This window comes from Cololabis saira, chromosome 4 (genome assembly GCF_033807715.1).
Source record: "Cololabis saira isolate AMF1-May2022 chromosome 4, fColSai1.1, whole genome shotgun sequence".
NCBI lineage: Eukaryota > Metazoa > Chordata > Actinopteri > Beloniformes > Belonidae > Cololabis > Cololabis saira.
In genome coordinates, this window is record NC_084590.1 from 1,734,381 (window position 1) to 1,749,123 (window position 14,743).

Consider the following 14,743-nt stretch of genomic DNA (forward strand, 5'->3'; position numbering starts at 1 on the left):
CAGCTTAAGAAAACTCAAAAATCCTATCTCAAAAAATTTGAATATTCTGAGAATCTTAATCTTAAACTGCAAGCCATAATCAGCAATATTAAAATAATAAAAGACTTGCAATATTTCAGTTGATTTGTAATGAATCCAGAATGTATGACATTTTTGTTTTTTTTAATCGCATTACAGAAAATAAAGAACTTTATCACAATATTCTGATCTTCTGAGACAGTCCTGTATACTGTTTAGTATGGCATTTCGGACGCACCGAGGAACCTGCAGTACCTGAAACGGCCAGTGGAGGGCAGCATTGCGCTTCATGGTGGAAATTCATCCAGAATTGTTTTGAAGAAGAAGGAGAAGTTTTCCCTACTTTTTTTGTTTTTACAACATTAACAGACTTGTGATTATTGATCACTCTTTAAAGATCAGCTTCTCGGGAGTAAAACCAGCGGGAAGGTGTCGGTGGTTCGATTCCGAGGCTCGTGGACTGAACCTCGGTACAAAACACGTGAGCGACATGGAGAACTTAGCAGCAGAAAAAGTTTGAATGTGATCGAGTACTGGTATCATTCAGCTGATCATTCTGGTTCATCTAAACACAACCAGCAGCCTGGAATCAACCCTTCTGCTGTCATGTGTTATTGTTCACCAATATGTTCTTCTTTTTGCCCCTTTTTCTTACGCAGTAACGTTTGATTTGGTGACAAGGAAATGGACGGAGACGCTAACGGGCTGGTAGGTAGTTTCCTGTGAAAACTGCTTTTAAACTCTGCTGGTTCTGCTGGACCATTCACAGTCTTAAAGCACCGACTTGCAGTTATGTATTAAACAAATGTGATTGCACTGGGTCTTAGTCGCAGGCAAGGGCGTGTGTACTAAAGCCTGATTTATGGTTCTGCGTTAAATCGACGCAGAGCCTACGCCGTAGGGCACGGCGTATAATACGCGTCGAAGCGCACCCACGCCGTAGGCTCTGCGTTGGTGTAACGCGGAACCATAAATCAGCCTTCAGTTCGTCAGTACTAAAGCCTGATTTACGGTTCTGCGTTAAATCGACGGCGTGGCCTACGGCGTAGGTTACGCGGCGACACGCACCGTACGGTCTGCGTTGGTGTAACGCGGCACCATAAATCAGCCTTAACGCGGAACCATAAATCAGCCTTCAGTCAGACTGTACTGCTTGTGCAGGATCTCAGCTGGAAAGCTGGAGCCCTAATGTTTGGCGATTTCCTGGATTTCTTATCCTTGCCTTGTAGGAATGATATACATGATGATGTTAAAGGAGTCCTTTATCGCTGCACATCTGTCTGGAAAGGGGTTATACAACCATTTTCAAGCAATTTAAAGTGAAATGCCCTCCACCAAGACATATCATACCAAGGCCCTTTATAGTCCAGGGGCCACCGTTAGTCCAGGGGCCACCGTTAGTCCAGGGGCCACCGTTAGTCCAGGGGCCACCGTTAGTCCAGGGGCCACCGTTAGTCCAGGGGCCACCGTTAGTCCAGGGGCCAGAGCCCAACATTTCACTGGTCAGTACCACTCAAGGTGACCAAACTTACTTATGATTTTTGAAAAGATCCATGTCTGTAGATGATATTCTGGTATGAAAACCTTCCTGAGTGGCAGCTGGATCAGAGTTATCAGCTCATGAAGTTAAAACTCCCTTCAGAAAATTACATTTTAGATGCTGCTGCATATCCTGGTTTAGACTCATGTACAGGAAATCTGTCAATGTTTCACTATATTGTCTTTGGTATCATTTTAAAGGGGACCTTTTAGGCATTCATTCAAGCTAAGATGTGAATCTTTCTGACCAACATAGAGGTCACTGCAGCTCTTTAAACAACACACATTTTTACACCATTTTCGCCTAAATCATATACTATCGTTTATCCCTGTGTCATCTAGGAACAACAGAGACACAAAATACAAAAACTGGAATACTCACAGGACCATAAGGATTCAGGAAATGTATAATTCACCCAATTTAGAATCATCAATGAACCTGAAGGGGCTGGTAACTTCATGAGCTGATAACTATGATCCAGCTGCCACTCAGGAAGGTTTTATACCAGAATATAATCTACAGACATGGATCTTTTCAACAATCATAAGTAAGTTTGGTCACCTTGAGTGGTGCTGACATCTGGTCTGGAACATGGACTATTATGATCAGATGATTTTTATGTTTTTACATCAATAAAACAGAGACGGAGGGGATTGTAACTTCAACACATTGCAGCAGTCTGTTGGGTTTTTTTTTTTTTATTTATTTATTTGCGCATTTTTGAAAGAAGAAACGAAAAAAATACAATGGAATGCGTTTAGAGGAAATTAAAATGAAATTAAAAAAACAAAACAACAACATAAAAGAAAATGTGGAGAGGTCAGACACCTGAGAGGCTTATCCAGTGGCCTCCTCTCTATGATGCACTTCAGACAGTAAAACAAGAAATACTTTAGGAAAAAAACAGGATCATTAAATAATAGTTAAAATAGACATCATAAAAAATATGATAAAAGGAGCAGAATGTAGCATAAACCAAAACAGAGCATCTGGATATATAGTATAGGACTGTCTCAGAAAATTAGATTATTGTGATAAAGTGCTTTATTTTCTGTAATGCAAAAATGTCATACATTCTGGATTCATTACAAATCAACTGAAATATTGCAAGTCTTTTATTATTTTAATATTGCTGATCATGGCTTACAGTTTAAGAAAACTCAAATATCCTATCTCAAAAAATTAGAATATTCTGTTAAATATAATGTTAAGCTGTAAGCCATAATCAGCAATATTAAAATAATAAAAGGCTTGCAATATTTCAGTTGATTTGTAATGAATCCAGAATGTATGACATTTTAGTTTTTTTTAATTGCATTACAGAAAATAAAGAACTTTATCACAATGTTGTAATTTTCTGAGCCAGCCCTGTATACAGTGTACAGTGTACTTGTATGTACATGTAGAGACGTTGATGGTACTGGGTCAGCAGCTGTTTACGTCTCAGCTAGGAGGTTGTTTTTTAATCTTTTTTTGAAAACAAGGAGGGACGGAGTGCTAGTACTAGTTTGGAGATGTTATTCCACAGGGCGACCCCTCTGTGTTTAATATTCTATTTCCCTCTAATGGTGCAACATCGGGGGGGATGGAGATGAGATGCTGATCTAGTTGAATAACTGTGGATATTGGATTTAATACTAAAGTATTGTTGGAAGTGGAGTGGTAGGGATTGGCTTAAATACAGGATTTTGTAAAAAAAAAAAAAAAAAGATTTGCATCTTATTGATATCAAAAATATTTACAATCTGGAGTTTAGATAAAAAGGGGAACAGATGGGGCCTGGAAATCTGACCCTGTGACTGTTCTAACAAATGTTTTTTGAAGTAAATGGATAAACAAGACTGGAATACAGAGTTAACGGGCAGGATCTATTGAAAACAGCTGATTTTCCTAATGATTCCTATCGACTTCCACACCTTTCTGGCCACAGAGTCGATCTGATCTTTCCAACAACATTTTTCGTCGAAAATTACCCTCAAAAACCAAGCCGAAGATACCTTATTCATTTTACTCCCTTCTATAAAAAGGTTGGCTTGTTCTGGATCATATTTTGTCCTTCCAGAGTATAAAAGTTTTTTGATATTAAGAAATAATTTGTTCAGTTGGAACCAGTTTGAAATGACTTAAAGACTGTGTTTAGCTTCTCAGCTGGATGTGTGACTGCGTTTCCATGCATCAATAACCCTTTTAAAACCCGAATATTGGCAATAACCTGAATTTGCACGGCCATGTAAACACCAATAACCCCTTTGAATAACCAGAATTTGCTCATATTCAGGTTTTTAAAAACCCCAATATGAGCCCTGGGTTACTCCTTTTTAAAACCTGAATATTGGGTCATGTAAACACCAAACAGAATATCCAGATCAAACGGAACAGGAATTTGTTTTCTGCACATGTTCTGTTCACAAGGAATCCTGGTCTTTTGAGTCCAGGAAGTTCTTATAAACACGGAGAAACACAAGACCAGGAGGAGACTAATCACTTCATAAATGTAATGAAGGATATGAACATTTCTGCATTTGTAGACGGTAGAAAGTACCGGGATAGAAGATTTACAAGAAGCTGAGAGAAAAGTTGAGCGAAGCAGCATTTGTTTTGAATTTGGATACAGGAAGAAGAAGCAGAAATGACGGGAATTGCGTCATCACGTTCTCCGTGCGTCTCTGGTTTGATCCAGATATCCTGAATGATTAATTACCATGGAAACGGAATATTCTGAATGTCTCAGTAACCGGAATATTAGCAATAACCCGAGTTTTGACTGCATGTAAAGGTAGTGTGTGTGGTTGTGTGTCTGCAGGAATGATCTGCTGAAGATCAGGTTGTGACGGCCTCCTCAGCAGCCGGCACCACGGCGGGGGACCACCGGACCTCCGTCTGCAGGGTGCTCATCTACCTTCAGAAGGACATGTCCGGGGACGGCTGCGTCCCCCGGCGCCACGGCCAGTCCCAGTCCCGGCCCACGTCCCCGGCCCCCCTGCCCCCCCTGGCCTGTCCCAAGACCAGGACCTGCAGCTACCGGGGAGCCGTGGGTCTGGGGAACAAGTACATCCGGCTCAACGTGGGAGGGATCCTGTTCTACTCCACGCTCCAGGTGCTGACCAGAGAGAACTCCATGCTGAAAGCCATGTTCAGCGGGAAGAAGGAGGTGTTCACTGATAAAGAAGGTTGGTAGATCTATTCATCTGGTCAGCAGCTTCTTTCATTACAAATTGAGGTTTACGATAGGCCATTTAATCTTGTCCTAATGAGGATATTTGATGTCCCCAATCATTCAAGAGACCTTAATGACATTTCTGAGACTTGCTGAATCCCAGTGGTAAAATGATGAATGTGGTTTACTCCAATGGCTCCCCTTTTTCAGCCACAACAACAGCTCTGTTTGTAGCAGCCGGTATAGAGGGGATGCATTGAAGTCACATCCCCACTGGACCAGCCCCCTTACTGCACTGAGTGGTAAAAACATCTGCAACTAGTGGAGAAGACGGAATAACAGCTGAATATCAGCTTTTAAAGGGCAGTTGGACTTGACAGTGACCCGTACAGTTACCAAGAACCAGTGGTCCATGGACATTAATATTTGGTACAGTTACCAAGAACCAGTGGTCCATGGACATTAATATTTGGTACAGTTACCAAGAACCAGTGGTCCATGGACATTAATATTTGGTACAGTTACCAAGAACCAGTGGTCCATGGACATTAATATTTGGTACAGTTACCCCAAGAACCAGTGGTCCATGGAAATTAATATTTGGTACAGTTTCCAAGAACCAGTGGTCCATGGACATTAATATTTGGTACAGTTACCAAGAACCAGTGGTCCATGGACATTAATATTTGGTACAGTTACCAAGAACCAGTGGTCCATGGACATTAATATTTGGTACAGTTACCCCAAGAACCAGTGGTCCATGGACATTAATATTTGGTACAGTTACCAAGAACCAGTGGTCCATGGACATTAATATTTGGTACAGTTACCAAGAACCAGTGGTCCATGGACATTAATATTTGGTACAGTTACCAAGAACCAGTGGTCCATGGACATTAATATTTGGTACAGTTACCCCAAGAACCAGTGGTCCATGGACATTAATATTTGGTACAGTTACCCCAAGAACCAGTGGTCCATGGACATTAATATTTGGACAACAATCCAGTTTCCTGATATTTATATGTACTTATATTTCTATGCCGGGGAAATACACGAAGCAAAGCTTGAAGGCATACAAAAGTCTTGACACTTGGTCCGACTTCAAGGCAGGATTTGTTGTAGAAATTAAATTGATGCGGACACCGAACTTTATGATTTAACCATTTAACGTCAGCTACCCAAAAATCCACATTTCGGTGTCTGGAATCCAGTTGTTTCTGTGAATTGCAGCGATCCATTTGTCTCTTAAGCTTATTTTTCAGCAGTCTGTAAAACGATAACTCAGATTTCTTGCTAAATCTATGAGTACAGTCGATCGCACAACAGCTCTTTCCTATTTTAGATGTTTTCCAGTTGCTCAAACTGAAAGTTTACGCTGACACTCAGTCTTTCTGACACTCAGTCTTTCTGTCACTCAGTCTTTCTGACACTCACTCTTTCTGACACTCAAGTCTTTCTGACACTCAGTCTTTCTGTCACTCAGTCTTTCTGACACTCACTCTTTCTGACACTCAGTCTTTCTGACACTCAGTCTTTCTGTCACTCAGTGGGCGTAAACCGCTGTGACGTCGCATCTGTGACGTCATGTGCATTCCCTCTATTGGGGGTTGAGACGGTTTTATTTTTAAAGCTGCAGTAGCTGGGATTTACAAGCAGCTAGAAGCAACAAAAGCAGAAAAGCTGGTGGGGGTAAATGCTAAATAACAGGAGCACCTCTCCCTACAAGCACCATCGTGTGTCATGACACTATTATCTCTGCACCCTCTGTTACTGCTCTATTTCACAACACATTACCCAAATATCTGTTTTGTTGTTGTTTCAATGTACTTTTTTTTTCTTTCTGTAGTGCAGAGGCTTCATGGAAGTGTTTTCTTTCAGGTTGGATCCTGATTGACCGTAGCGGGAAACACTTTGGCATCATCCTTTGTTACCTCCGCGATGGCAGCGTCATCTTACCCAAAGGCCGGCAGGCCGTCCAGGAGCTGCTGGCCGAGGCCAACTTCTACCTCATCCAGGGTCTCGTAGAACTGTGTCAAAATACCCTGCAGGTCAGTGTACGAGCACTACTGATGCACGACCCAGTCCGAAGGATTTGCCATATTTGTGCTCTTCACACTCACTTGCTCCACAGTTCAATTGAAAATAAAACCAAGGAGGCTGAATAAAAGTTCCAAGGTTCTTCTACACTTTGAGGATGTTAATGTCAATATAACGACCTCAGTGTTGAAGTGTAGTGAACCAAATTAAATGCACTCAACAGATACAGAATGGCCACGGTTACATGTTTTTTAATTCAAAATTAAAAAAAAAAGAGACATTTGTGGATTGAGGCAAGTCAAGGGAGTCTCAAAATTCACACACAAATGCAGCCAAGTCCACAGACCAAAAACCATTTGTAAATCAGGTTATATTTGTGTGTGCATCAGAAATACATGTGTGTGTCTTGTCCTATGCACGTCTGAATTGTCCTGTGCATTTGTGAATCGGCGTGTGCATTTGTCTCGAAAGACTCTTCAAAAAAAAACTGGCTTAACTGTCCATCACCAAGCCTATACGGACCATCTCCACCAATACAAAGAAGCCCTCAACTCAACTAGGTCCACCTACTACTCAAATCTCATCCACTGCGGCTCGTCCAACCCCAAGGCTCTCTTCTCCACTATAAATAAACTCCTCCAACCCAGTGATAACATCTCCAGCTTCTTCACAGTAACCAAATGCAACGACTTCCTCAACTCCTTCTTGAGTTCTGACTCAGACTCAACCCTGACACCATGAGCAACTTCCGGCCCATCTCCAACCTCCCCTAGCTGGAATGTGCTGTCGCCACCCATCTCAAACCCCACCTCGCCTCCAATGACCTGTTTGAACCATTTCAATCTGGCTTCCACTCACGTCACAGCACAGAAACAGCCCTCCTCAAAGTCACCAACGACCTCCTCCTATCCTCAAGGCCGAGTTATGGTTCTGCGTCAAAATGACGCCGTGCCTATGCCGTAGGGTACGTGTCGACGCGTACCACACGCACAACGCGTCGCGTCACGGCAACGGCGTAGGCTCTGCGTTGGTTTAACGCAGAACCATAAATCAGGCTTTAGTCCACATCTTGGAGGACGTCCCTTAGGACACTCCACCTGCTCGGCAGCGCCCCCGGGTGCTGTAGGGAGGTCATACAGGCACGCAGAGGCCACACACACTACTGACCTTCATTTGGATGGGTTTTAAGGACATTTCATCAAAGTTGGATCAGCCTGTAGTGTGTGTTTCCACTTTAACTTGGAGTGTGATTCCAAATCCAGACCTCCATGAGCTGCTAAATTTAATTTCCATTGATAAATTCTATTGTCAGCCCATTCAACTATGTAAAGAACAAAGTATTTATTAAGACTATTTCATTCATTCAGATTTGGGATGTCTTATTTTTGTGTTCCCTCTTATTTATTTTTAAGAGCAGTGTATTTATTTTTATATTATATATATATATATATATTTTTATAAATGCGATCATGTAATAAAGCTGCTCCTCGGTGGACCCTGCTCTGCTCTAATCCTCCTCGTCATCGATGTCTGAGCAAGTCCGTCACATCTTCACTGATTTAAGCCAGGTGTCTTTAGAGCAGAGCAACATTTAATTGATTGATTGGGAAACACTGCTTTTGTGTACACGAATCATTGAAGATTCAGAGAATTTAATCTGAGATTGCAAGAGATAGAGCTGAAAGTCAGTGTGATTATTAGGCGGAACGTGGCCCAGAAATGCTGCTGTCGTCTCTGGGCCAGAGCTCATTAAGAACGGACCGAGGGGCAGGTGGAAACTGGAAATCCTGTCTGGAAACCATGGATACGGCAGCAGACACCAGAGCTCTTCGTGTGTGTGTGTGTGTGTGTGTGTGTGTGTGTGTGTGTGTGTGTGTGTGTGTGTGTGTGTGTGTGTGTGTGTGTGTGTGTGTGTGTGTGTGTGTGTGTGTGTGTGTGTGTGTGTGTGTGTGTGTGTGTGTGTGTGTGTGTGTGTGTGTGTGTGTGTGTGTGTGTGTGTGTGTGTGTGTGTGTGTGTGTGTGTGTGTGTGTGTGTGTGTGTGTGTGTGTGTGTGTGTGTGTGTTCTCTGATTTTATTTTTTTTTTTCAATTCAAAAAAGGTTTAAATGGATAAAAAAATACCATATATATGACCTACCTGTCCCACATATGGAGGTTATTTGGGATTTTATTGTTTTAAGCGTCTAAATGTCATGTGGTACGACCGTCCGACCAGGACTCTGGTTTAGAAAACTTTTTTTTAAAATCACTCTAAATGTATTTAAATCAATCTTCTTCTATCTGGCATGATTTCTGAAGTGTCTTGTAGTGTATAAGATTTATACACATTTATATTTATATTTTCATCATAATATACAAACAAAGTTTGACTGACGTCCATTTTATGAAATATCGTGTGGCGCGACCATTAAAATAACAACCATTTTTGTATAATACTGAAAACTTAAAAAAGATGTCAAGATGTTAAGGAAATTAATTAATTTTAATATAAATCATGGTTGCACCACATGACTTTTTTTAAGGCTAGTGCCAATTCAGCTTGACAAAAAACTCTGAAATCACTTCATTTAAAATTTTTATATGAATTCATGTGTACACAACATTCTTTATGTTTGAACTACTGCAAAATATATTCAATGTGTATATATATATATATATATATATATACTGTGTATATATATATACACACACGCACCCCCTTTTTTTTTTTTTTTTTTTTGTTTTAAGCTTATCAGCACAATCACCAGCAAGATGTGGGTTGGTGTCTAGAATCATCTTTCTTTTTTTTTTTGTATTTTCTATTTGATCCCAGCTTTTTCCATTTTTGTCTTTAAAATGTACCAGTACAGAAATAACCAGAGCAACAAACAGATTTGTTAATTGGAGTACATTGTTTTTCTGACAGGGCAATAAAGAGCAAGCACTGTGTGTTATTCCTGTGATAACTTCCATTAAAGAGGAGGAGCGGCTCATCCAGTCTTCTACCAAGGTAAATACAAGTCCCCACCACTGGAACGTCTTATAAAGTTTATTGCAGCAGGAAAGGTTAATTAATCCTACTCGGGCTTTTCTTGTTCATCAAAATCTCTTTTTTTTTTTTTCTTCTCAACATTTTTAAATAACCTTTTCTTTAGCTGCCTGTATCTTTGTATGAGGAACAGATCAAGTACCATTGTTCAAGCATTTAAATCCCTTTAACACCAGTTCTAAGATTAAGAATGTTCAGCCTTCATATGTTTTCCTTCCAAATGGCTGATGAATTTGCAGCGTCGCAGTGGAGTTTGAACACGGTGAGATCCATTTGCTTGAGTTTGATATTGTTTCTCTGTAGCCGATAGTGAAGCTGGTGTACAACCGGAGCAACAACAAGTACTCCTACACCAGGTGAGGCCTTCGTTCCTCTGCTCCTTGTTCTTCTCCTTGGTATTCAGTCTGTCACAGGGTCGGCAACACAAAATGTTTTAGAGCCACATTGAACCAAAAACACAAAAAACAAATACCATATGTCTGGAGCTGCAAAAAATGAAAAGTCTTGTATCAGCCTAAGAATGAAGGCAACACATGCTGCATGTAGCTATATTAGTTAGAACTGGGGGGAGATTAATTTATTCATTATGCACTTGGAGAAAAAAGTCGAAATGTCGAGGAAATAGTCGAAATGTCGAGAAAAGTCAAAATGTTGAGAAAAAAGTCAAAATGTCGAGGAAATAGTCAAAAATGTCGAGGAATTAGTCGAAATGTTGAGATTAAAAAGGAAGAAAAAAAGGAAAAAAAAGGTCAAACATTTTTGAAAAAGCTCCAGGAGCCACTAGGGCGGCGCTAAAGAGCCGCGGGTTGCTGACCCCTGGTCTATCAGAATTTAAATGTTTTTTTTCTCTCAACTAATGTTTACCAAAGTGCTTTTTCATTTCGGTTTGTTCTTGTCTTTGCAGCAACTCTGACGACAACCTGTTGAAGAACATCGAGCTGTTTGACCGGCTTTCCCTGAACTTCAACGGACGCGTCCTCTTCATGAAGGACGTGATCGGAGACGAGATCTGCTGCTGGTCGTTCTACGGCCAGAGCCGCAAGCTGGCCGAGGTGTGCTGCACCTCCATCGTCTACGCTACAGAGAAGAAGCAGACCAAGGTGAGGAGAACCAATGATCTCAAACTAACGGCACCTGGTGCTCTGCAACATTTCCTGAAAACTGGGCCACCAATTTTACTCCATCGGCCGTTACACACTGGCCCAAGCCAGAGGGAAGAATACGGCAACCATGCAAGCTTACATGCAGGAAACCAAAGTGACTCAGGCCCCGTTTACACGTATCAAAAACGGTGGTGTTTTCATGCGTTTTGTCCGTTCGTTTACACGAAAACGAAGCTCAAAGTCTCCAAAAACCATCATTTCTGAAAACTCCGGCCAAAGTGGAGATTTTTAAAACCTCCATCTTCACGTTTGCTTGTAAACGGAGAGAAACGGACATTTAGGCTTCAGAACGTCACATTATGAGACAGAAACGTCACCAGCGTCATGAGTGACACCTGTGTTTACAATTTGTTTGGCCACCGTCAATATTTTCTTGTATTTTACCTGTTTTATTTTCTAAAGTCACACTTAAAAGTAACTCCACTTCTCTGTCACTCCAAACGAAAGACTCTTGTTCATCTTGGAAGTAACTGGAAGTTACTCGTGTCATTTGTTGTTTTTTTCCAGGATTCTGATTGGCTAGCATGACTTTATCTTCTCGTTACACTGCCCCCTGTAGGTTTGGCTGCTCATAGCACCTTAACAGATATTTATGCAGGTTTGTGTAAATGATGGTATTTTTCAAAACGTAGAGGGGGAAATATCTGTTTTTGTAAATACCCGGCTATGTGGAAACGTGGCCTCAGTGGCCACGGTTACATGATGTTTTTTAATTCGGAATTAATTATTTTAAATTAAATAATTCTGAATTAAACTATTTTCCTTCCAGTTTACATGGAAATATTAATTCCGAATTGAGGTTTACACGGAAAACACGTTTGATGGTCTTTCTCCAATTCCTCTCCAGGTCTGGGGGTTGGGAAGGTTCTGATTGGATAGGGGGGGGACCGGAAGTTAAACTACCGGAAGAAAAACTAACTTAGCTGCTTTGAAACTTTGAAAAGCTCATAATTTTGATGTTTCCTGTTTCCATCTGTTCTTTTAATTATTTCTATTTTTTAAATAAATGGTCTCTGCTCTTGACCAGCGTTTACTGCTGCTGCATCTTGAAACTTTGTTAGGAAAACCAGCCCAGTGGAATATAAGATCATGGAGACAGACGGGAGAGGGAACGAGCAGAAAGAAAGACCAGAATTAATTTAAAGAGGAATGAGTGTTTACATGATCATGGAATTATTCTATTCAGATTTAAAATCAGAATAAACCAGCCACTTATTTCGGAATTGAGTTTAATTTGGAATGGCCATTTTCATTGGGAATTAGGTGTTTACATGGTCATTTTTACTCATTTTAAATCTGATTTAATTTTAATTCTGAATTAAAGAGGAATTAAACTTCCCATGTAAACGCACTCACTGGCTCTAATCTACTTAGATCAGCAACTGTGACGTGAGCAGGTGGACCGGGACATGAACCATCCTCTGACCCGTGTCCTCCCTCTCCAGGTGGAGTTCCCCGAGGCCCGGATCTACGAGGAGACTCTGAACACGCTGCTGTACGAGACCATGCCGCTGCCGGACAACTCCCTGCTGGAGGCCACGCGCCGCAGCTACAACGCCTGCGGCTCGCTGAGCGAGGAGGAGGACGGGCCCGGGGGCCCGGAGCCCCGGGACCGGGACCGGGACCGGGTCCGCCGCACACACGTCAAGAGATACAGCACATACGACGACCGCCCGCTGGGACACTGAGACTGAACCACCAAACCCCCGGACACATTTCAATACTCACGCTGGGATTCTTGGTGGTGGTTGTGTTTTTCCTTTTTTTTTTTTTTCGTTATGAAGTCTGACACTCAAATGTTCTTTCTTATCTTTTATTAATTGACTTTCTCTGCCATAGTCTAAGAAAGATTCCTGTCGAGGCCTCGGTGAAATAATGTGAGCTTTTAACTCAGTGATTGTCAGCTCTTTCCATCAGGATTGGTGCATAAATCAGAATATGATGCAGAGCAGCTGCTTTAATATATGCAGAACTGTGGCTTTCATTAAATATAGAATAGTAGTGAAAAGTGGTAAAAACACATCGGTAAAATGCACTTTTTATAGAGGTAGAAATATTGTTAGAAACATTACTCCAACTCTGCATCAGCAGGATAGTATATTGTTCTACTTTTAGTGTTTCATATTTCCAGATGCACATGTTTTAGTTTGACTGGAGTTGCTGTGACTCTGATCTGTTGCTGCTCATCTGAACGCCTGTGAAGATAAAAGTCCCTGTTATTCTATCGTTCTGTCTTGGTTATGATTTCAGGGAAACTCTACCCAAACTGTTGAAAGAACCGTATTGGACCAAAAACACCCCAAAAAAATATGTCTGGAGCCGCAAAAAATGAAGTCTTGTATCAGCCTTAAAATGAAGACAACACATGCTGCATGTTTCTATATTAGTTATAACTGGGGAAGATTTTTTTTTTCATTATGCACTTCGAGAAAAAAGTTGAAATGTCGAGATTAATGTTGGAAGTACAATCTTGAGAAAAAAGTCGAAATGTCGAGATTAATGTTGGAAGTACAATCTCGAGAAAAAAGATGAAATGTTGAGAAAAAAGTCGAAATGTCGGCAAAAAGTCGAAATGTCGACAAAAAAGTTGAAATTTCGAGAAAAAATAAGTAATAATTACAATTGTAACTTGTAATTATTACAATTATAGTAATGTCGAGATTAAAAAGGAAAGGAAAAAGGAAGAAGAAAAAAAAAAGGTCAAAGATTTTTGAAAAAGCTCCAGGAGCCACTAGGGCGGCACCAAAGAGCAGCTCTAGAGCCGCGGGTTGCTGAGCCCTGCTCTACACAAAAGGGTTACTTACCACATTTACATATTGAGTTATTTTGTTGACATTTTAGACCCTGAGACTTCATTCCTGTTTGGTTTGTCTATCTTTTCCTGGTATCTGATGTCTCCATGATGCTTGGTTGATGAAGGTGAATGTGTGTCACTGGCTCTCTAGTCAGGGTCCGACGGTTGTTTAGACGTCCCTCGCCGAGTGCTATAATTTCACTGTACTGTTCCACCTAGTGTGACTCCTGTCATATACTGGATTCACAGCCAGCTAAACTCTTCATGACACTACGACCTCCAAGGAACAGGCAAAGTTGTGGTTGGACAAGTTTAATGTCACAAATTGTGAAACTGAAACACAAAGTACAGAAAAAAGAAATTAACGGCCGATACAAAAACAATGTCAGTTAATAATGGACATGGCTGATCTAGAATTCATAGATCTACGGCAGAGCAGCGTCCGCGAACGGATCTCGACCGTTACATTAACACATAACTACATAAAAGTGTCAAACGGAACAGTTTACACTTGCGCTCTAACGATGACAAATGTACTCACTTATATTGCCAATGTGAGCATCTGAACGCTGTCTGTGCGTCTCTCCTATTATGGAGCAGAAGAAGAAAACACTTCCGGTTACCTCACTTCTTGTAACTTCACGGACTATCGGAAAATCCAAAAAAAAAGATAAATAAATGAACTATGCCCACTACAGGCCTGAAAATGCTACTGCAAATGCAAGTTATAACAGTTCCAATAGACTGTATGCGTAAACATCACTTCCCCACTGGACCAGCCCCCTTACTCTCACTGAGTGGCAAAAACATCTGCAACTAGTGGAGAAGACATTAATATTTGGTACAGTTACCAAGAACCAGTGGTCCATGGACATTAATATTTGGTACAGTTACCAAGAACCAGTGGTCCATGGACATTAATATTTGGTACAGTTACCAAGAACCAGTGGTTCATGGACATTAATATTTGGTACAGTTACCAAGAACCAGTGGTCCATGGACA

At 41.1% G+C, this 14,743-nt stretch overlaps 1 protein-coding gene across 2 annotated transcripts; it reads left to right on the plus strand.

The window, feature by feature from the left end:
* Positions 1 to 322: 322 nt before the first annotated feature.
* On the plus strand, positions 323 to 13,156 carry tnfaip1 (tumor necrosis factor, alpha-induced protein 1 (endothelial)). Of its 2 annotated transcripts, none has more exons than XM_061718649.1 (8): positions 323 to 499; positions 678 to 726; positions 4,362 to 4,728; positions 6,597 to 6,766; positions 9,661 to 9,744; positions 10,087 to 10,139; positions 10,688 to 10,883; positions 12,392 to 13,156. In XM_061718649.1, exons 3-8 carry the CDS (start codon positions 4,470 to 4,472, stop codon positions 12,632 to 12,634), a joined length of 1,005 nt encoding a protein of 334 aa, XP_061574633.1. In that variant the 5' UTR covers positions 323 to 499; positions 678 to 726; positions 4,362 to 4,469; the 3' UTR covers positions 12,635 to 13,156. The 2 variants fall into 2 exon arrangements, with proteins under 2 accessions (XP_061574633.1, XP_061574634.1); XM_061718650.1 differs by having other exon boundaries at positions 323 to 488.
* The last annotated feature ends 1,587 nt before the right edge of the window (positions 13,157 to 14,743 follow it).

What these genes read in the sequence shown, in the direction of transcription:
- tnfaip1 (XM_061718649.1), top strand. Translation starts at nt 4,470, where the DNA reads ATGTCCGGGGACGGCTGCGTCCCCCGGCGCCACGGCCAGTCCCAGTCC. An exon ending in TCATCCAGTCTTCTACCAAG is followed by an intron (nt 9,745 to 10,086) that starts GTAAATACAAGT and finishes GTTTCTCTGTAG; the next exon opens with CCGATAGTGAAGCTGGTGTA. An exon ending in CAGAGAAGAAGCAGACCAAG is followed by an intron (nt 10,884 to 12,391) that starts GTGAGGAGAACC and finishes CTCCCTCTCCAG; the next exon opens with GTGGAGTTCCCCGAGGCCCG.